The sequence below is a fragment of the Rhipicephalus microplus genome, chromosome 4 (assembly GCF_043290135.1).
Source record: "Rhipicephalus microplus isolate Deutch F79 chromosome 4, USDA_Rmic, whole genome shotgun sequence".
NCBI classification, from domain to species: Eukaryota; Metazoa; Arthropoda; class Arachnida; order Ixodida; family Ixodidae; genus Rhipicephalus; species Rhipicephalus microplus.
In genome coordinates this window covers 164,697,721-164,722,025 of record NC_134703.1, presented here as the reverse complement: position 1 = coordinate 164,722,025, position 24,305 = coordinate 164,697,721, and the positions used below count along the sequence as shown (strand labels likewise).

At 45.5% G+C, this 24,305-nt stretch overlaps 1 protein-coding gene across 1 annotated transcript in view; it reads left to right on the top strand.

Annotated features, from left to right (window-relative positions):
• The window catches only part of LOC119172936 (nephrin), a 210,235-nt gene that overhangs the window by 34,825 nt on the left and 151,105 nt on the right, over positions 1 to 24,305 (top strand). Inside the window, exon 2 of the mRNA XM_037424077.2 lies at positions 17,080 to 17,460. Within this exon, the coding sequence (XP_037279974.2) occupies positions 17,080 to 17,460 (381 nt within the window). The remainder of the gene's footprint in view (positions 1 to 17,079; positions 17,461 to 24,305) is intronic.

Sequence of the window (24,305 nt, the reverse complement as noted above, 5' to 3'; positions counted from 1 at the left end):
CGTCAGTACCAGCTTCAGTCCCGACCGATATAGTGCACGTCTCACGGCTTAAGCCATACTTCTCACGCCCCGAGAATTGATCGCACCGGGACGGTGCTTCTGCCGCCGGCGGGTAATGTCACGGGCTAAGTAGATGCCTGAGGATGACGACGATGAAGTGCTGAACGGGAACGTGCTCGGACTGCAGCAGCGTCGTACGCATTAGCTCGCCAGTATATTCGCCAGTACACATTTGTTCATCAGTGTATACTTTATTCCCCGTAACAATATTAGCGGAACTCTTTGCAGACAGTTTCCTCCCCAACACCTTAAACATGGATTGCAGGCATAATGATCATTGCTGTGAAAAACACTGCTCTCACTTTGAATATCTTTCGACGCGTTCAGTTCTTCCTGGGTACTCACACAAAGACGTGCGCTGCTCGTTTATAACGTTATTACATTGAGAGCCCACAAGTTGATAAGGTGGGTTCACGCGCGCGTCATCTACTGGCGGCACCGGCTGTCCTAGCGCCGCAGCGCCATCATACCAGCTGTAGAGGTGTACAGTGATGGACCCGATGCTGATATTTGTCGTGGACGCAGATGGCTAATCCGCGGATGATCCGCGTGCAGGTGGATGCATTCACTCAACGGACGGGGGGCCAGGAGATAACATCCTGATCACTCTCGACAACAGCCTCTGTGCTCGCCTGTACCCGCTACCAACGGACCAATTTTAGAGTATTTAATAATATGCAGGCTGACTGAACGCGAAAATTGCTGAGCTTTATCAGGCATTGTGGAGGGATCTAATTAGTTTCAGAGAAAACAGTGTTGTTGGCAGAACGGCTGAATGGAAAGAGAAATCTGCCTTACCGAGAGCGGCTGTAAAATAAACTCGCTGCTTTCACGCGCGGGGCTTCGCATACGAAGGGAGAATGCAGTGGTGTGCTGTAATCGGAAGCTTTCTTTTTTAGTGCGCATTCCATTGCTGCACAAGTACTCCGGCAGGTCCCACAAATTGTGAGATTCCATTTCATGCGTATCATGTCAGCAGAGATGTGTCGATACCACATTTTTTCCTGTATATTTGAAGAAGGTTACTTAATTTATATTCCTTTAAGAGCGAACCTCTTAATGTTCAATGTAAAGTGTCGAGTGTCCTAAATAAAGAGGCCCGCCGTGCCGTTGCCTATCACGTGCCGCAGTTCATCAGCCACGCCCGCCGATGGAGACAGTAAGCGCCGTCGTCGCACGAGGCAAGTACGAGCAACGAAAGGTCGGCGCATCTATCGGGGCTTTCAGAACCTGGTTTGCTCTTGAATTTGGCGCTGGACTTTGCAAATTTTGACGCGGTGCGTGGCAGCTCTATTTTATCAACGCCAAGGAAAGACTTAGCAGCAGCAAAGGCCAGGTTAAGCCCGTAAGCTCAACTATATCTTTGCTGATTTTCAAGCTTTACACGGCTCTAATGTGTACACTTCTTCTACCTTTCTTTGTTTTTGCTTCGTGTTGTCTTTTCACACACTCTTCTAGTAGTTCGTGAATAAACTTACATATCGGTAGATCGCGTGAACATTAAATAGTATACAAACATTCTGCAGTGCGTAAATTCAACGTTTTATTATTAGGCCATGGCCTTCACTGACGCATCACTTCACGTAACTTACGAAATATGCCATTGATTTCATCATATTGTTGTTTAAGGATCTCCGGTCACACGGCAAGCTCTGTATACGAACTGACACACTGAAGAAAGCCTACGGAAAATGCATATCAAAACGGTTTGAGAAATTTGTAAGAATAATCAGTTTCGGAAGTGCTTCGGGCCTTTGATGAGACAAGTTTCGAAGACGCTAAGTCTTCCAGAAAAGTTGCGGAAAACTGCATGCACTACAACACGAAATTGCATGTCTTCTATTATTACTTATAGCACCAACGTTCTAATGATAGCATAGCATTTGCGACAAGACTTCGGCATACGAGCACATATCAGTGCCATTTAAGGGTTTAGGTTGCAAACGCGCTTTATAAACGCCGCAGGAAAGCCATCAACGGAGTCTTCATAGCCTCCGGGTCATGCATTCTTCAAGGGTTTCGTTTCACGTTCACCCCGTGAAACAAGAAGTATGTCACGTACTGCCGCTTGCCGCTCGGTAAAGTATATTATCATATATATATATATATATATATATATATATATATATATGTATATATAGATATACGGCTTTCGTAAGCCGTATCAAAGAGCCTCACAGTATACCAAGAGGCAATATCTTTTTTTGTAGGCCCATCGAAGAGAGGCGCTTGGTCTCCTAAATGCCACCACAAAGGAAACGCAAACGGTGCTTAGCATCGAGCTGCTCCCGCTGAAAGACAAGATCGATGGCTTTCTCTCTAGGTTTATTTACGAATTGGGCCCATTCTTGCGGACGCAGCGGTTCATCTACAAATTTCGTTTCTTTTCTTCCTTTATCTGGATGGTAGAGAAAGAGAGACGGAGCTAAAGTGGTTGTTGAAGGGCAGTATATTTGTACCACTATTTTTGCTTCACTAGGCAGCTTCTTCTTGCTCTTGGAGTTGCTACATTTGGTCTCTTTGTGGTTATTTGTTGTTTAGAGAAATGGTGGTCACATGGAAGTGTTGTACATAAGCCATTGAAAATCTGTCAGCGGCACAATTTTCACCGCCAGCCTTTTTTCTGCCGCACTTATGCGAATAACTTGTTTTATTCTTGTCTGGTAAAATTGAGTGGGGGTGTGTTTACTATTTCATCGAATGTAGTTTTTTCCCCTCTGGTCCTGTTTTAGTTATATATAGAGTTGTGCAAGCTCGTAACAGTAGGCATGCTTTTGGCACCATTCTTGGTTCTGAGATGAAGACCGTAATATAAGGATGTTAAACGCGATTTCACTGTTTCTATGGATTCCAGCGTACTATATACAAGTGAGCAGGAGAAGAACTAAGTGGCAATGCTACTCGAGTGTAATGCTCAATAACTTTCTAATAAACAACGCGAACTGATGAATGAAATAGCAACAAAGATATGTGCTGGTATTTTTTTTAAATCTTGATTCACAAGATAAACGTAACTCGCGATCAGACTAGATGGTTGAACGTCTTATTTTGACACGCCGATATCCATAAGATAAAGGTGACTTAAATGATGGCACTCGTCCGCGGCTACCATGTACTTGTGTTCAAAGCGAGCGCAACGATAGTCACGTATACCAGCTGCTGGCGGCTGAACGGAATGCCTAAATAGGACGTCAGGTCAATTTTGAAATGCTTGCTAATCTGAGTAGGGTTGAGCGTGATTGAGGCCCACGGGACGGCCTCGTGCTCTTCCATAGTAGAGTGCCAAGTACTCTAATTTGTTCCCCAGTTTTTTTCTAGACACATTATATCATGCTTTGTAAACTATAGAAGAATGTTGTGCATAACGTTGTGGAGCGTATAGCTCTAGTCACTAACGTACATTTATTCATACACATCGTGGTTCTATCCAAACTAACCATATCCTAATGAGCGCTAGTTAGTTATAAATATTTTTGTTAGTGCAGTTTACTATAAAGATAAAGGAGGGATTAGAAATTTATGGCAAGTGCTGTGTTTTGATGCGTAATGCCGGAATAAAAGTATAAAAAAATTGGCAGCATATCTTCGGAGTGAATGATGGAGAGTGGGGCGAAGCATTCGTCCGTCCATCTATGCGTCCGTCTGTGTGACCGTCCATGCGTCCATCCACCCGTCAATGCGTGCGTCTGTTCATGCGTCCGTCCCTGCGTTCATCCATGCATCCGCCCCTGCGTCCGTTCATGCGTCCATCCATGCATCTGTCTGTGTGTCCGTTCGTCCATCTATTCAACACTCCAAGTACCACCATCTCGCATCTTTTCATCATATATTCCCCATATAGAAGCACCGCCATCCAGCGGACATTCCAAGGACTAAACGAGAGGTGGCCACGCACACACTTTCTTACGGCTTGCGCTTCGGGTCTACTTCCCACCTTTAACCACCTCGAGTTCATGGTATATACTAGTTCACTGTATTCATGGCACTGCGACCCTACGCTCGCTAAACCTTTCTAAAAGCAAGAAGCTTACGCCCAGCGAGTATAACGTAACAACCCTTTGTTGTCTTCTGTGCGTTGTTGAACAATAAAAATTTGCAGCGTGCGCGTTAACTAAAAGCCGAATTCTCCTGTCTTTCATTCCCCCTTAGCAGCCATTGGCATGTACATTGAGCACTATCTTTTATTGTTCAACAACACACAGACAGAATCTCTCACCGACACCACCTTGGAAGTCAATATGTTATACTCGTTACACACTACTACAATGGCTACGAGGGACAAACGGATGCGACTATAAGGAGCTTTGCCCCTAAAAAAGAAACACATTGACCTCTCACGCACCGCGCATGCAAAACGCGGTAATTCCCACACACCAGCGGTGGGGCCAAATGGTCGTTGGAGGGACAGAATCACGTAAATGCACTGGTTTGAGCCTACATTCCTCCTCTCCGTGAGGACAGTCACGCCTATCTCGCACCCCGGCACCTAAGCTCCCAGTGCATACTCTCGAACGCAGACGGCCATTTCGTTCTGAACTGCCAAGGTATGTCTTTTGCGTCAAACTAACATGGGAAGTGGCTTCTCTTGGACTTTTAAAACACTAGAAAGCGCCTATGCACGCCACTCCCACTTAAATGTCGTCGGTGCACCACTGCGCCGTTTTTCAACGCGAAAACAGCTCAAGAGGAAGACAGAATCCCAAGAGTTTAGTATGGGCAGCAGAGGTACGCCGCAAGGCTCGGTCCTATCCCCCTTTCTTTTTAACGTGGCCATGATAGGTCTACCTACCAGGCTGAAGGAAATTCCAGGACTCCACCATAGCCTCTATGGAGATGACATTACCTTATGGGTAGCAGAGGGTAGTGACGGATACATAGAGGAAACTTTACAAACAGCAGTGAATGTTGTAGAAGAATATGCCATCCATACATGATTGTATACAATGTTCACTGGAAAAATCGGAACTTCTATAACCCGACATGTAGGAGTCGGAAAAGCATCCAGGAAAAACCTAACATTAAAGTCTTTGTTGGAAAAACGCAAATACCTAATGTCGAAAGCATAAGAATTCTGGGACTCCGAATCAGCTCAAACGGGCACAACGAAGAGGCGATTAGAATACTTGAATCCAGTGCGCAGCAAACTATGCGTCTACTTAAACTAATTGCAAACTGGCACTATGATATGAAGGAAAATAATATGATAAGATTAGTGCGGGCTTTTGTCATCAGTCGTATTGTATATCTGATTCCATACCTCAGACTGCAAGTGGCCGAGAGAGAAAAGATTGACAGAATCATTAGACGAGTTTTCAAACAGGCGATCGGACTTCCAATTACTACCACTAATGATAAATTACTTCAATTGGGGCTTCACAACACATTAGAAGAGCTTATAGAAGCTAAAAACATCGCACAATATGAAAGACTAACGCAGAGTAAAACAGGTAGAGCCATACTAGAGGAACTGGGTATAAACTACGCAAATCAATTTGGCGCCAAAAAGGATATCCCGTATGAAATCAGGAAATGTTTAGTAATCTTTCTGATTCCAAAAAACATGCACTCCGAACATCACAAAGCAAGGAGAGCTGAAAGAGCGAAAAATATACATAACAACGTAAAAGATTTACCGGAAACGACATACGTAGACGCGGCCAAATACAAAGGAAATGACAACATGACTATAGCAGTAGTGGACTACAAAGGAAATCATAAGGTAAGCGGCTCGGTGAGAACGAGCTTTGCAGAAGAGGCGGAGGAAGCAGCTATTGCAACGGCCATAGCATCCACCTCGACTTCACTCATTGTTAGTGACTCGCGGACGGCTGTGAGAAACTTTGCACGAGGGCGAATATCCCAAATAGCTTTAAGAATTTTGGTTGGATGCAAAGACCAACGAACAATAGAAATAGTCTGGGCACCCGCTCACTCCTCCTTGCCCGGCAACGAGGCTGCACACCAGACAGCTCGAGGACTTACAGACCGAGCCTCTGGATTGCCCTGGTCGAACGGGGAGGACGATGAGAGATTTGAGTGGATGACCACTTACAGAGATATTACGCAGTATTACAGGCTAAGCAAGAAAATTTATCCTCCCGCACACTCGTCATGGAACAAAGGACAGGCGTTGGCGTGGCGCCTACTCCAGACCCACATGTTTCCTAGTCCGGTAACAACGAACCGCTGCGTGCCGGAACTTCATTCGGTCAAGTGTAAATTTTGCCAAAACAGGGCAGACTTGAGCCAAATTTTATGGGCATGCCCGCAGGCCCCCATGAGAGGCGAATTCCCAGACGGGAGTGGATGGGATACCGCGATCCTTAGCTCTGACTCTCAAATACAAGCCCGCTTAATACGGCAGGCCGAAGACGCCGCCAGGGCCCATGGGATCATGGCCGTCGTCTAGGTTTGGTCCTCCCTTCTCCTCTCGCACCTGAAAGCGGAAGAGGACCTTTCTGCTAATTAAATAAAGTTTGTTCATCATCATCAAGAGGAAGACATTATTCCGCATTGTCTATGAAGATCACAACACGAAGTTGGAATGATGCTGTGCGGTTTTTTGAGATTGTACCGATTTCCATCCGCAGGGAAAAACGAAGAGCTTTGTCCCTTGTTGATAATCGCAATCAACAGGAAAAACACGATCCCCGTAAAGGTGTACGGGTGAGTACACTTATTGCGTTTATTCAAGCACAGTAAGTGTTTATTTGCTTTACTGCAGTGATTCGCTGTCAGTATGACTGTACTAGGCACCACATTATTTGCCGTGCTCTTTTGCCAGCCCCATGCCAATAACAATATATATTACGACTCAGGAGTAGATACACGCAAATAGTTTCCTAATATACACTTGAGGGAACTATCGCGAGAGTGTCTATAGGAGTTGTAACGCACAGCGCTTCAGTGAGCATTAGAACGATGGGTAGTATACGTGTTTGTCTAATCTTCGTACTTCCGGCCTACTTCTGGCTCCGTGTGTGTTCGTGTGGTTGGGAGCTGTTTTCTCACGAAACAAAAATTAGGAAATGTTCAGCGGTTGCGCTTCACCACCTTATTTTTTTAGGCTTACCGTTTCGAATCGGGTCATAAAGTTCAAAAGGGTTTGTTCTTTCCCTCAAACGAAACTGTAACGAGCAATAAACGAAGCCGCAAGTACGAAGGCTATAGGAAAATTTGTGTACTATACATCATTGCCATGGCCACGTAACGATCGCAGCGCCAAGGACCCCTTTAATTAACTTTAGGAAACTCTATGAATGCACACGCACTGTAAACTTCAGTAGAATTCTAATGCGTACTATCGCAATGCAAAGATTGAGTGATATGTGGGGTTGAACGTCCCAAAACCACCATATCATTATGAGAGATGCTGTAGTGAAGGGCTCCAGAAATTTGGACCACCTGGGGCTCTTAAGCACCCAAATATGAGCACACGGGCCCACAGCACTTTCGCTTCCAGCAAAAATGCATCTGCCACAGCCGGGATTCGGTCCCGCGATCTACAGGTCAGCAGCCGAGTACTTTAGCCAATAGACCACAGTGGTGGGGCCGCAATGCAAATAAACGGGAACAGCGGAAAGCGTGGCTTTCAACGGAATCAAACTGCGTAGAACCTTGATTGTCGCTTGTCGTACTTGTGCTTTCAGCCGGCGTCATCGTCACATCAGAAAATCTTGCTCTGGCTGGCGACTTCGCACGACGTGTATCCCAAGTGCCAGGCATGATTGGCGAATGATAAGCATGGATACATCTGGGAAACGAATGCAAGCCACGGCGGGGTTCTAGCGCTACGGTGATGCGGGCTTACAACTGAAGTTTTGCCATGCCACAGCAAAGCCATACCGCTGGTCGACTCCAATGAACTCTTTCCGCTGTATTCGTATCTTCTCATCGCGATAGTACGTACTAGATGAAGTTATTCTCGCAGCCTGCAGTGCACGTGCTGCAGACGTTCCGGACTGCTGATGAACATCTTGTCGACGTTCCACACTCAGTAGGAGAAGAATGGCGCGAATAATGCTTTGAGTTGGACTCCGGGTAAGAAGTTTCGTGTTTGATTTGTAGAGCTTGTGCTCGCGTGGCAGTTAAGGATGCACCAGGTGGTCCAAACTCACGGAGCCCTACACTACGGTGTCTCTCATAATCATATGGTGGTTTTGGGACGTTCAACCCCACATATCAAACAATCAGCAGTTAAGGATGTTGCTTCACTGCGCTTGCAACAGGTGGCACGACGTACATCTTAGACACGGCAGCACGCACTGAGCTCACTGTGTTCTGGAGTATAGAGTGCTTGGTTTTCGTGTCAGCTAACATAATCAACCTGGTGTCGGCAACTTAAGCCGCCGCTGGGCAAAACCAACTCTGGGAACGGGGTGGTTCCTTCATACATGAGCTGCGACCAAGGAAGTTTTTAAATGAGCATAATTGACTCCTCTGTAATAGGAATCGGTGTAACACGAAAGTAAAACATATCTTTATAAAAATAGTTGAGTGTTTACTGTACATTACTTATTTGACAGGTAAAGCGCCGTTTAACGTGATGCATCCACGATGGCGCTAGTGGTACATTTCCATTGCGACAATTAATATTCATCAATAATGACTTATTAATACTTAAACATGTCATTGTGGTCATGAATATCTGTCATTAGCTGTAGTACTTAGTGGTGAGAGGGGAACAAATAAAGCGGCGTGACAGCCAGATGATCTATTGTATGCCACTCTTGGGCCAAGGTCGCCAAAAAGTGGCGTATCAGAGTTATCGCCACTGCTCGATTAGGAGGGAATGAAACGTGCGTGGTGTGTTTTCTGTTGGCGAGCCACTATTTTTCGCTGGGCGAGCGTAAGAAGAGGAACACACCATAGAGTTTCATACACTAATACCTTGAGAGGAATCTGGCGCTGCGATCATGTATATCCATGGAAATTATGGGAAGGAGAGGCTTCGGATTGGATAGCGTTAACTGGAAAACTGTCTACACAAATTTTTCACATGTTTTAGTTTGATTCTGTGTGCATCGCGTGTAGTGAGGTGCGATGAAAAGGGTTGAAAAGCTTAATGTGGGGAACTTTTCGGGTCACATAGTGGTCCATGTCAGACGAAGTATTACTCGTTTTCCTTACTGTGAACTTTTTTCTTTGTCTAATCATAATAGGAAGTTAATAATAATATTATTAATAATAATATTGTTATTAGTAAGCCTCTATTGTGAGGGAAAGCTCATAGAATACTCAGCCACCCATACTCGTTTCTGTGTGTTATTTTATCGGATACAACTATTTTTAATAGAAATAGAACGTACCATTTACACTAACACATAAGAGCCACTTGATCTTTATGGGGGTACTACTAGAAAACAGCATGCTTCAGATATGATTGGAGGGCAAAAGCTGGCGTCACTTTTGCTGGGAAGGCATTGCAGGAGCTTCCACTGCCGCAATTGTTTGAAACCTCCTTGGTTGCAGAGCTATTTTTGTATGAATGGATGCTATAAGCCATGCCGACTCTTTGTGTAAGGTCGCAATCTGGTGGTGTGTTAAGACGTCGACAAAATTCCTGTTCTATGGGAACCTGAACGAATAGGACTGACGCGTAAAAAATAGCGCTGAAGAAACTTATCATTGATGCCACGGTCCCCAAAGCACTGTGAGAAGGCTTTGGTCGAAATCGAAGGCGTGTTTTTAGAACTGAGAAAGTATGTGACAGTGGTGCAGTGGATAACGTGCTGTTGCCGCAGACCAAGAGGTCGTGGGCTTGACTTCCATTGACGGAAGTTTTTGTCTTCGTTTTCTGATTGTGTGTATTTTGTGACATCATTTCCGGGACGAAAGCACAGTACTAAAGTATTGGTGAACTGCTGCATAAAATACTTTCGTGTTGAATATTGCTGGAGTGGAATTTACTGGCCAAGAGTAAAGCCGTGCCCGCCATAAGACGGCGACTTTGGCCTCCCTCTTGGTATGGGTACGATCAACTCTCGGAGTTGGGCAGAAGGAAACAGAGCGTTTTCCTCGCCTGCCCACAGAGTTTACTGAGGCAACTTTTGCTTGCCAGATACTGATCGAAGTGTGTCTTACGCTGCTAGTTTTTTTTCAAATAAGAATAAAACTGATGGCAAAATTGATTGGAGATGCGTTATTTTGTCGACAACAATCATGTCATATTTTTTAGTTAACGTAGCAATCACACTAGCCGATCACATAACTACATAACTTGATTTCTAAGGAGTGAGCACAAGACAATAGCGTGTTTACGACACCTTTCAAGAGGAAAAGCTGAATTTACTTTGAGGGCAAGCCACTGCTGCAGCTTCCACTCCAGCATTTTTTCCCTTTTGAACCTGCGTGGGTGAAGATATATGCCAAAAGTTAGGCCAGCAAGATGTCGAGTGCGCACGTCCCATGTTTGATTGCAGGGTTGCTTCGATCCTCCTTTTTTCGTTCTCGTCATTGGAAACGCTCGTGAACAAGCTGACATGGCAAATCAAGCAGCAGAAGCGCAAATAGAGGTGCTAAGAGGGAGAGTACAGCTTATTACCGTATAACGACATTTGTCTATATCTGAGGCATAACTCAACTTTATTTAATTCTGAGCCTAAAGGCAAAAACAAATAAAAATGAACAATCTTAATCTCTTCCTAATAGCAATCAGTATGAAAGAAAAGTGAAACGTTTCCTTACAAAAATAGTTGAATGTTTTGTGTAGAGCACGGCATGTGCTGATTTTTCGGCCCAAAAACTTCATGATCCGGCCTGCCCGTGCCAGGCCAGGTGTTTTTAAATACGGCCTGTACCTGGCCCAGGCCCAAAAAATCTGGTCCCACCTGGCCCAGCCCATTTCAGCCAGTTATGCCTTGAACATAAAGGAAGCAGTTTCCACGTTTCAGTTATTGTGAAAGTACCTTCCTTACACAAAATAAAGTTTAGCAAGTGTTTTGGAACTTGATTTACTCTCACGATCTTAACTGCTGCACTCTGTATACTTTCAGTTAATTACGTCTGTAACACTTTTGCGAAATAATTGTGAGGTAATATATAATATATTTGTAGTCATAGCTGGCTGTCGTTTGTATGCAGTGCTAACCATGCAATCTTATTTTTGCATTTCAAATAACCGCTACAAAATATACTACCCACACAAGGTGGGAAAAATGGCAGACACCTATAAATTGAGCCTACATAAATTGCATGTAAGCCAGAGCTGTTGAGTAAAAGTAACTTCTCTCCTAGAAACGTTATGTATTAGAGCTATTTTCGCGGTACATGCACGTGGACGGGAAGAGAAAACCACGGGCGCAATTTATTACGTCATGCAATAAAGAAAAACAAACGCTCTCCAGCTACTTATGGGAAGAATACGATAGGCTGGGCAGCGTTACAAAAATTACAGCTGTCATGTTGACTACTCGGTTGTCTCTAAGGTATACTGTGTTTTCGAGCTCAAAACAAGAAGGTTATTTTCCCCACCCATCTTTCCGAGTTGCTTTCAGTGCAGTTCCTTAAACTGTCAAAGTGAGCTACACCCATTAGCAATCGTGCTGCCGTCCTCGTTTTAGGGGCGAAGCTGGTTAGGGTGTGGGTTGTTCTCTCGTATGTGGTAGTAGTAAAAGCAGTACTACTAGTAGTAATTGTAGTAGTAGTGGTAGTAATAGTGGCAGTAGTAGTAATAATAGTAGTATGTAGTCACCTTCACTTTCTTAGTTGTTCAATATATGGCGTTGTGTATTCTCTGTATACTTGCACCGAACAACATTCACTACCAGAACATTCAAGTGCCTTCAGAACATGTTATAGGATATTCAATACGTTGTTATAGGACACGTTGTCTATATCCACTGAAAAATGACAGCTTCCAAAACCCACATATACATTCTTTGCCTCCAAGAAGCATTCTCTGTATACTCTCACCGAAAAACATTCAATACCAGAACACTGAGGTGCCTTCAGAACATCTTATAGGATATTAAATACGTTGTTATAGGATACGTTGTCTATATACACTGCAAAATGTCAGTGTATATGTCCTTGTCAATATTATCACTAGATGTATTCAGTGGTTTTCGTACAGTTCCCGATTTCGTAGTTGACGAACAGACAGACAGACGGACGGACGGACGGACGGACGGACGGACGGACGGACGGACGGACAGACAGACAGACAGACAGACGGACGGACGATTTTGTATAGTTAGCGCGTGGACAGACAGACAACTAAACAGATAGACGAGTGGATGGACGCTTCGCCCCACTCATCATCGTTTATTCCATGGATATGCTGGGAATTTTCGTCCTTAAGATGACTATTGCGTCGTCTTCTTGTGACGGCCTCTGATTTTTGACAATGTAATGGTTTTGTGGCAAAATCTCCCTAGGGCCTATATTGGCGCTCAGCACAGTGCCGACTACAACATGGCGTACGTTCGAACAGTCCAAAAACAAACAAGCTTCTGCCCTACTACCTTCCTTCGTTTTTCCAATCCGTGTCATGCGCAGTTTTTTCATCCCTAACGTCGATAATTTTACTATTCTTTGCCCAATATTTTCCTCAGGCAGTTTTTACAGGCCGTATCATTCTTCCACAAATTCTGCCTGTACAATTATTAATGCTCACTTACAATTTTGACATTATTTGCATCAGTGTAGAGAAGGCTTAAGGCAAGATGTCTTCAGTATGCAGGTGTCTCAGAAGCCTCGACTCGAGTTCAAGACTATCGGTCTTGATGGTTACTTAATCCCGATGCATACCCCAGCGACACATGCCCATCATGTGGACACACAGCGACACTCACACACATGCTCTGGGAGTGTAGAACCACTCCTCCCGACTCTACCTCAAGCAAGTGGGAGAGGTCCCTGAGGAGCTCACTTCTCGCCGACCAGCAATGGGCCGTCCAGCAGGCCCACGAAGCGGCCGCCAGGTACTCCCTGTCGGTCCCTACGTGGAAGACGCCCGCTACGCGCTAAGCGCGTCCTGCAGGACTGAAATAAAGTTTTTTCATTCCATTCCCTATAAAACGTTGTGCGATAAAAAAAGGGAAAGCCTTCAGAAATACGTTAGCCGCAATGTCACTTCAAATCGCTAACCTGCACACGTTTAGCGATTACAATATACCTGTTGGGTTCAGATTTGGTACGTTCGCCGAATACCTTCATGTTGTTACCCGCCCCGCTGACGGTGATCGCACGCCGTGACGGAAGCGGTGTCACCGAATTGGCATAACGGTGGCTGTGTGTCGTTCATAAAGGACGCGAAGACCCACGTCTCCCAAGGGGCTTAGTGTTGGCGCCGTACGGGAGACAAGAGCAGAGTCCGGCCGCAAGGGTGGATGGGGCACTTGCGATTCGCTGTAGGCAACCGAAACCAGGGGCAGAAGCGGCATCAATACACGGGCTAAATATACTGATGGCTTGTCAGTCCAGCGTTGCAGGCACGTATCCGGGAGGCGTGTTCCAACGGCTAGTCGACGCCACACTTCAAACGTTCCGGGAACCGGAGTGAAGGAAGTTGAGCGGTGACGAGAGGCGGTGGTTTTTTGAGGAAGATCCGAGGAGAAAGGACTCCGTGCCTGGCAAGTTCAACGGCAGCCATCCGGGAGTTGTGGAGAGAGACAATCCTGTGTTCCGTGTGGATTGTAAGACTGTTTGAAGGGGGGGTTAGCGGATAAAAAAACCAGGTGTGCAGCGACAGTAGAAAGTGAAGGGAAACGAATAAACGTTTCTATCAGAAGGATGTCCGAGCGGTCCTTTCCTCAAGATGCCCGCAGAATAAAAATCTCGTCTTCGGCTTCTTTGGTGGTAGCAGCAAATGTCGCGCAACCAGCGACGCGAGTGAAGACCAAAAACGGAACATTACTAGACCCTTTCACGGTAAAATCTCCCCCACAGTCACAGGCGCACTGTCGACACTGTTGACTTGAAGCAGCTTCAATCGGTATACACTGTCTTTTGGAAAGGTGATGTAGCTGCTGAGGGAGCATTCAGCGAAAATCGCGCCCTTGCATTACAATTACTGCGTACTTGTTTAACACGTAGATGTCGTCTTAGTGACCACAACCATCCACATAGCTCAGCGAGACTGCCATGAAGACCACCATGACGACGGCAGTGGTGCATGTCCCTTCAATGAAGTTGGCATAATGCTGATAAAGCGGTAGCCATTCAGGCCAGTTGCCGTCTTCAGAAGTTCTCACGTTGTCGAAGGGAGAGCTAACACCAAGAGTGTCTTTGTCTTCAGCTCCCCGTGGATTACTTCTGACATTTTATTAGTGGCGATTTTTTCCACATGTCCGTTTCAGATGCGACGCAGCTTAGGGTCAAGCTCAATCCGGTGTGCGGCGTGACCACCCTTAAGGCGCATGCACGTCCGCTCCCCCTCTCTCTCCTCTTCTATTCTCCCCCCACTCTCACCTCGCAATGTCAACGCAGCACCGTCTACTAGCGAGTTTCTTGATTAAAAAAGAACTAACTGATTGCGCTGCACGAGCGTTCACAGGCCACACCGTATATATAGGCACGGAATCTTGACCTCCGAAGTAATGCCGGTGCGAAGATGCTCCTGTGCGCTGTTGAACAATATAAATTTGCAGCGTGCGGGTTAGCTAAAAGAGTACAACGGGTTTCTGTGCCCGTTCACAATCTTCTGTCTCTCATTGCCCATTAACAGCGATTGACATGTTCCAGTAGAAAGCACCGGTTCATGACTGCGTGATTTGCGCCTCCCAGGTTTCTCTCCTGTGCAACGCCGCGCTGAGTGCCAGCCTCCACGTCGCCGTCAGTGTAAGCGATAACGCCCACTGCGTCACATCTACACATGGTTCCCTTTAGCGTGTCATGGTGTAATTCTTTTTTCTTGTGTGGCTTCATATTTTTGCACAAGGTTCAACTGTTTCTTTATTGAAAGAAATGGCAACACTGTCATGATGCTTCGCTGATATCCTTGGTAACGCAACCTCTTCGCGACCACTTCGGAAAAGAATGGCTTCGTTGAGCCCGCTTATATCAATGTCCTGCTTCGAAAATCTCTTTCCGGCAACACCACTGGTACTGGGCACCGAAACCCGTTTTGACGAGTAAGAGAAATCCTCCTCTCATAAACATCTTTTCGCAGGACGCAGATATGACTGCTCGCATAATGTCCACCTTCCTCCTCGATAGATGATGGTCCTCAGAGTCCACTGCATTTTCGTTTTACTGGGGTTTAAGCTCCATTATCCGACGCCCAAAGAACTTCACTGTTATTTTGCATTAATTTTCACAATCAGTCCAATCCAATCAGCAGACTTACTCAGGGTTTGGTGGTGGCGCTTGGGAAAACAACTGCATCCGCAAATGGTTTACCTTCTACAATGACGACTTCGTAGATATTATTCATCTTTGAAGATTCAATATTATCACCGCAGTCGAAAAGAATGGCGATAGCTTCTATTGCCCTAATTACGACAGTATTTACAGAAATAAACAATTAACCTTTTAACCACTGGAAATAGCTGATCGAGTCAAATTGGCGAATTAAAGTTCTTCCTACAAATAGTCTACAGCCACTTTAAAATTTTCGAAAGGTGGCCACTGATAATCACCACAAAGCGATGAAGTCTGGCGCATTTAATTGGTGAAACTGAAACCGGCACACCAAACAGCCCATTTATTATTCACTTCAAAAACACCCTCAATGATAAATTAATGGCTTTAAATTGTGTAAAAAGCTCTGTTTAATTTATTTATTTACTGCCATAATGTTGTTTGTGCACATCTGAAGATGCCTTCTGCAGAAATAAAGGGAACGCCGCAGGAAGCATGCGGATGCCTCCTTTCTGCCATTTCTTCAAACAGACGGTATATGAGACCCGGGCCTAATACGGGCCTGCCTCAGGCCTGGGCCTGACTGGAGCCTAAAGCTCATGAGCCCGAGTCCGGCCCGGGCCTGATTCTTGCCCGGCCCGGCCCGTGCAGTGCTCTAGTTTTATTTCCGTTGAAATAAGACAGCTTGCACAATGTCTGTTGTTTGACACTTTTCTCACAATTTAACGAATATCCATCTACGGTGACCCTTAAGTGTACATCTGTATACCGGCGACTAATGTCTATGATCCATCATTATCGAACCCTTGTGGATATAGATACTTGTGGTATACTGTAGTATTTAACGCTAAGAGCGGAAGCACCCGAAGTGGTGGGACTGCCAGAATAGCGTCAGTGATTGTACGTCAAACTTGGGCTAAGGTAGACTCTTCGCGGCATGTCAGAGTAATGAACGCCACTTCTCTAAGAGAGACGAGTGTTGTGTCTTCCCCTGTGGCCAGCGGCGATTTTTTGTGGGTTGAACGTAGGTTGGGAATGCGGAGTTGCGGTGACGTAAAGAATTCGAGCGTAGCAGAGCTATTTTTGGTATAGAGGAATGATATCTGCGAGGCCACCGCTGAAGGTAAGCTCACCACGAGGCAGTGTGAACGGGTTGACAAAATTGCACTTTTTCTTTTGGAAATGCACCGAACCGGAAATACGCGTAGAAACGACGCTTTTAGGAAACTCACTGTGGATTTCGTGGTCACGACGAATTACTTCACTTAAGCAAGAGCATTGCGGAAAGACAGTGGTAGATGTAGAAGTCGCGTTTTTGAATCTCCCAGAGTATGTGGAATTGGCACGATGGGTAGCGCGCCCGGCATCTGTTGTCGCGAATCGAGAGTACTTGGGTTCGATTCCCGCATCAGAACTGTAATTACGAAGTGTTTCTATTCTTTCGACGTCGTTTCCGTGACGGCAGTACGTCACTGAAACTTTGGTAAACACCAGCATAAAACTCTTTCGTTTTAAAAAGAATTGGGTTGTGAAATTATTGGACTACTCGGGCCTAACAAATCTACTTCGAAAAAGTCTGTGAACGTAGACGTAAGAAAACAAACAAAAACAAAACGCCACGAATATTTCTTGCCACATGTGGTCATCGAAGTAAACAAAATGTCGGCTCATTCGATTCAATAACGTCCAGTTCCTGCTTGCTTTCTCGGACGACAGTGACAGGCAGCGAATGGCTTCGGCCGCCATCCCAGGATGCAGCTGTGGTCGTGGGCCGACTGGGCGGCCGCGTAGAGCTGGCCTGCGGAGCGGCTGAACCTCGCGGGGAGGTGGGCGACGACGAGCCTTCACTGCTGCTCTGGTTCCACGAGTCGAGGCCAGCGACGCCATTGTACAGCGTCGACGGGAGGCAGGCGGGCGGTCTGGCGGGCGCGCAGCACAGCATGGCGGATGTGTGGGCAGCGCGTGCCTACTTCAGCAGCGTGTCGCACTCTCTACGCCTGGAGCAGCTCTCGGCCGAGGACCAAGGTCGATACCGGTGCCGCGTGGACTTCCGCAGAGGACGTACCAGGTCGTCAACCATCGCGCTGGTTGTCAGAGGTATGTTCATCTGCTTTTCTAGCTTCTGCATGCACACCACAGAGTTCATGCACGAAGATTTTCAATCGGATGCTCGCCCGTGGGTGCCCCCCCCCCTCTCTCTCTCTAGTAATAGCAGAGTGGCCATATGCTACCGTGCTCACGAGTAAATAATTATCAACAACGAAGGCCAAAAATGTGGCACAATTTTCACGACGGAACTCTATAGAAGTGGCACTTTAGTGAATTTTCTGTTGTTCAAAATTAGATTTTACATATTAAAAAAGTTTCTCACAAGTATGAAAGAGTTGCGAAAAATCACCTAAATACTTTTTATAGCGTTAGTATCGTAACTATAAATGAGAGCTCATGTTCACTTTATAACACTCTCTTTATTGCTTCTATTCGGCTGAATGCGTTGGCCAGTTTGTGATTCACGTTTCGTGTTGATCAGCCCAACGTATGTTTGACTTCAACAAACCACTACTCAAAGCCACCGACAAACATGGTATGGTGAACATGATGATCATTTAAATAACTATATTTTGCGGGGAAAATGCAATTAGGCCTTCACACTCTCACCTGAAACAAAAAAAATGCCAGAAGCAACTGCAAAATTCTTCAAGCAACTCGTAGAAAAAAATTGGGGGCCTTGCAGAGGTGTACGCGATAGCAATATCCTGTGTCTAGTACGTACAGAGTTCAACTGGTTTGTGTCAGTGAAGCTTTCACATAGGGCAGCATTCTGTGTATTGAATAGCTTGCTTTTAACCACGGGAAATTGTGCGCGTTAAATCTTCTCGAACTTGCTATGCATTCATTAAGTGGCCTTAAGGGAAAAGGCGCAGTAACTTATGTGCCTTTTGTAATGGGTGGCCCGTTTTAAACTAGGAAGTCATGATAATCACATGTTTTGACATCTGATCGCAATGCATGCAAGTGACACGCTATATTACTGTGATATTACAAGGTGCAATTTTGAACCATGTACCAAGAATGCGTGCGCTTGTAAAGCATGCAAGTTGCTTTCACTGAATTTCCAAGAAGAGGAAGTTATTTTCACTATTGTTCCAAGCAGACGCGTGCCTTTGTGGTCGAACACTGCTTGTAACCCAAACGACCTGGGTCTGATCCTCACTCAGACGCAGAATATTGTTTTTGCATCTTTATCGACTTTTCAGTCATGCACAAGGTGACAATTTTTCGCTCACAACCACTGACATCGACGCCAACCCCGGAATTTTTGCGAAACAAGCTAACGTGTTAAAAGAAGCCTAGATTCGCCTATTTTAAGTTTAACTGGTAACAATGGTTGATACGTTTAGCATCAGACTTCAAAGCATTCGAGGCCGATCATGCTTCGTCTTCAAGTGTACGATGGGATAGCATGATTCATCCTTTAGCTTCGCTTTCTCATTCGCTCGCCCGCTCCACTTCTCGGTCGACACGTCAGCCACGCTGCGAGGAAGGAAGCGTCTGAGGTGCAATACTCGCCATTTTAAACTCGCCAAGAATTTCTATATGCTACAAGCGCACTGTCGAAATACGCACTACGCCATTATTAGTAAATATGCGTGGTAGCAAAGTACACTATGAGCGCGTAAGATACACACGCCTCTGCGTAGCTGCGCACTTTGTTGATACTGCGGCGGATGCCGATGGATGGTAATGAATGATAGTTGAGCCCAATGTAATGGGTTAGCAGCTTTGAACCACTCGCATATGGAAGCCTTTATAAAGCATTTTATGCATTGGTCAGTGTGCTGCGGGATCTTGACTGACACATCAAAAACAAAAATACAAACAAAGTAAAAAAATGTAAAAAAACCCTAAACGATCGACAACGTTTAAGAAACTATTTCAGGATAGCATGGCGTTTAACTGGCTTCAATTCCGTTCAGACATCGCTTGGCTGCCGCAAATACGTGTGAACCCGTTACGCGAAGCACTCCTGAAAGATGAAGTGACGTCACGCGGGCTCTGTTTTTCGTGTAACAGATTAAAAATCCACGACGACTGTTCTGTGCGATTCGTATGAACAACAAGTAATGGTACAATTACGTACCATTACTAAATGTAGCTTCTATCCCATTGTCTATCTAAGTTGCACGACCGGAAAATTGTCACGACTGATGCCGTTATGTCTTACACACCACGACCATGACTGAATATATGAGCTTATGTGTAGATGTCCAGCAGTTTTTATAAACCCTTCAAAGTGGGTGATGTGCATGCTGGAAACGTTACAGCACTCTCAGAAACAGATGACGTGGTGCTAAACTACAAGAGATAGTTCATTTTTGAGGAATCAAACTGATATGCGCTTTATACAAGGCAGTGTCAACATACTTAAGCCTAGTACCAACAAAAACAATACAAGAACATAACACTAACCTTTTTGCATTCTGCTTTTTGCACGTTAGCGTTCGAAAATTCAATCTCCTTTTCCACCAACTTTGCCGCACAGCTTCAAGTTATTCGCATGATCAACCGACTCACCCAAACCTACAAGTTGTTGGGAAGCTCATGCTCGAAGCGCCACAAACTGGCTTTGTATTTCTCATACATTCACACAAAACAGATTGCATATTGTCGCCCTAGCGAAAATGAAAAGATGACCTGAATTGAAGCGCTGACCTTTTCCTCAAAATATTTAGTCTGCTGCTCTCAGTACTCATCATTTTCTTTATATGCGTCGAGTGACATGCCTAGGTACTTCGCAACTGTGGTCTCCTATCTATAACATTAGCAAAACTGTGCAGTGTGCTGGTATACATCCCAGAAGCTATGGCTCTGGGGAAGTCAGAGGCTCGGCTATGCAGGCAGTTCCTAAATGCGTGAGAATATTGCCATCAAATCTTTTGCTAGAATGCCTGGGTAGCCGAGGATTCTATCGGAATACTTGGCTGCCTAGTGTTGTGCTTCACCCAAATTCAATGGAGTCTTCATAATTAGCATGGCGATGGATGCTGAAAACCACGCAATACCACGTCACCGGCTCTTTTTGTCACGAAGTTTTTGTAGGCCAAGCCTTTCTTACCAGCCAAAAGCAACATTCCGAAGCGGAATCTACACAGCACTTGAATATCAAATTCTGCATGGTCGTCAACTCGCTTCGCCAAAAACCCTATAGACTCACCCAACCGACGGGCTGCCCACAAAGGGCTACTTGAAGTCTAAGCTGTGGTTACCTCTGTGTTGCTTGGGTCGTCGTAGTACACCGAACATTGAACTGAGCGTCTGGGCTACGCCTACGGGGACGTTTCCCACGTTCCTTGGTGCATTCATGCCTTCGTGGCCTTCCTGCACCTTGCCACATCGACGATTCAACTCAGCGCGAGGGACTCCGCGTCATCGAACTGTGCAGCCGCTCCAAACAACACACGAGCCAAATATTACAGCGCAGCACGCGGCCAAAGATTCAAAATAAATTATCAGTCAGATAAAGATTGCTTTCTCTTTTCTGGACAAACCACGGAATATGTCCAAAAATCACACGTAGCAAGCCCATCCATCAGCCATTGGCTTATTCAAACATGGCGTGCTCGCTCGTTACAGAGATTGCCGTGGGAGGCTGCTACTTGTCCACGCATGCGCGCTTGATTACACTGCAAAAGCCGCTATATATAAAAAAGAAAAAGACGTTAAGCTCACGAGGCGCTCGTGACGTATTTATGTGGCCCTTCTATTCCTCACTGCATGCTTAGCTTCCAGCTCTTCATCGGGACGAGAGAAAAGAGAATGCAATTGCAGCATGCGGCAAACCTTTGTGAGTCCACTTGCACTGGATGAATTCTTAAAGCTTTTGCGGCGTTGAGTTCGTGAGGAAATTAGGTCTTTCAGGGAATTCATTCCAAGGTTACTTGAAAGGTGTTTTTTGTTTTTGGCTGTGGCGGCTGCATTTCCGATGGAGGCGGAAATGTTGTAGGCCCGTGTGCTCGGATTTGGGTGCACGTTAAAGAACCCCAGGTGGTCGACATTTCCGTAGCCCTCCACTACGGCGTCTCTCATAATCATATGGTGGTTTTGGGACGTTAAACCCCACAAATCAATCAATTAAAAAGGTGTTTCAGGGCTCCTTTAAATGGAGTATTGCTTTGAGCGAAAAACTTAATGACCCTTATCAAGTTCCAAAAAGTGTTCAGCAAAAGCCTGTGGTCATTTGTTAGATTATGCAAATGTCTTTTAAGGGGCGAAGCTTCTTACGCTATGGCTCGGTCTCTTTTATGCGGGGCCAATTTTTGTTTTTCAATAAAAAAAGTCGCTAGCGGACGCTGCCTGCCTCGACGTTGTGAGTAGTGCCGTGTTGTCGCATTGTGTATTGTTTCACCCTCACCGTGAGACGAACTGGGCGTGCCTCTTCCCTCTTTCCTGTGTTGGGAAGGAGGTGGTGTTTAGCTTTGCCATTTGGAGGAAAAAGATTAAGACAATAATCTCATTGAACTGTCCTTGCCTGAATTGTTTTCCCTTGCAAGGAATCTTGGAAAGACCCAGGGTACCAAACGTGAGAACCGAGACGCTCGAGGTTGCTTCATTCTTCCATGCAGTATCACGCTACTATGGATATGCAAATACTGTAAATAAACGTTCCAATTACCAGCTCCGGCTCCTCTACACGTCTTCCTATGAGACTCGGATGGCTGCGGTCCATACCACGCTCCCCAATGGCACAACGCCAGGCATGCTAGTGTAGCGTAGCATAGAATTGTAAAGTGTAGTATAGTAAGAGGGTGGGAATGGGAAGTGAGCGTGAAGAAGAGAGATGTGCTGGTGAGAAGGAGGGAATGGGGAGGGAATAGAATAAATCTTAGCACAGATACAATGAGAGAGAGAGAGAGAGACTGGAAAAAAGGAAGACATTAGAGCAAGAGGGGCAGAGAAAATGTCAACAAAAGTGAGATAAAGGTAGAAAGGAAGAGGAAGCAAGCGTCGAGTCGTCTAGCAGCCGGATATCCCACCACCTGGCTAAGCCGCGCGTGCGCAGTAGCTAAGCCACGCAGAAGCGTGCACGGTGCACAGCCATCGCTGCGCCAGATCATGTCCAGAGAGTCACTAGGCACCCCAAAACAATGAGTGTTTGGGAAGAGGAAGCCACGCTTCTCTAAGCTAGACGCGGTGGTCAGCAGGGAGTACAAGCGGGAGTACAGTGAAGATGGGCCCGTGCCTCGCTGTGCCAATTTTTCCGTGGCTTAGTGCAAACTGCCTGCACTTTAATAGCGTTCCACAAGCAGTTATCATTTCGAACAGGCTAAGCCAAGCTATTTTATGCTGTACTGATGCTTTTATTGTAACCGCTACTGCGATAGTGGAGGTCTTGAGCAATTATCAGGCAGGTGTAACAACATGTAGAGACGCGATGACCACGAAACAATTATTTTAATAAACGGGAACATTCGTATTATAAAGAAAATAATGTTCAAGGCCTGAAAATTATACAATGCCACTGCAGTTTATGTGTCACTGACCCACGCCTGAATGGACGTGTGAGAGTCCGCAAGGGTGATTAGGACAGTCACCCGTGTCCGGACAAGGCTGACAAATAGGCGGTATCTTGAAGCAGTGAACAGCCACCGATATGCAAAGGCAACGAGTAAAAAATTCAATTATAATTGTTGGCATTGGTTTAGCAAAAAGATGCGAAGGATGCAACCACGCCGTATTTTGTATATATGATAAAATAACGAAAAAAAAACGTTTTAGTGGTCTTGTGCGAGCGGAAGTACAGAGGCAATAAACAACCATGGCCCATATGTGGTCTTGCATAGGTAAATTCCTTGACTGCTAAGTGCGTTATTATGTGTGCTGGTGCGACGCGCACGCAGTCCCGGGAAAAGACAACTAGGGTGGTGACTAGGGTATCTCGTTGTTCGAATATGGTAGCGCTCAAGCGCATGCTTTAAGAAACACACAACCGTTCGTTTTAGACGTTCAATCGCAATAAATAATAATTATGGACATCTTTGTCAAAAGTTAAAAAAAATGGCAGCATATATGCGTCAATAGCAGAAGTCGCCAAAGGACTATAGTCCTCTGCCTTGAGAGAGAGAGAGAATAAAATGTTTATTTGACATTCTGCCCGAAAAATCGGTGAATAGGCACTGTGTTATATATGGGCGTCATCCAGCAGGTTTTTGAAGAACAGAATTTTTTCTAAAACACAAAGTCACTGCTAGATGGCAGCAAAATGCAGTTTTCATGAAGCGTGGGAAACACTAGTTTTTTGGATCATAGCGTCACATTGCCAACGCCTCGCAATAAGCACTGCAATCTTTACAATTAGATATGTATATGCATTTTGGAAATAAACTAACACACTACCTCATGAACTCATACTCACATTGCGCCAGAATACGCATAAAATTTCTGTTTTGATTGGCCATGTCAGCACGTATGGACGCAAGAACCAGATAAAAAGGGCTGGTCGCTTATGAATGGGTTAAACTTTCGCCATTCTACTGAATCGAGTGAGTGAAGCAGAAAGACAGGCACGGAGGTAGACAAACAGGCAAATATTTCTGCGCTGAAGTACCCCAAGAAAGACAGCCGTCTTTAAAAAGACCCAAGCATTGAAAATAGCTCGTTTCTGTTTATTCTACGAAAAACGTCGTCAGACTCCAAAAGGCGCGTTTACACAAGAGTGACACGACACTGACATGAACTCGGCGAAGACACGAGGCAGGTGCAGACCATCGGCTGACGAATCGCCCACCGATGAAGTCACCAGACCCCATGGTCTCTCACGCTAGGCCGATGACGACACCTTGAAAGACAGCATGTCGTCGTAGTGTAACATGATGACAGACCGAAAACCACAGCCAAACGCATCCGCAGACCTGTCGTGGGCGTGTCTTCGGGAATCCTGCGGC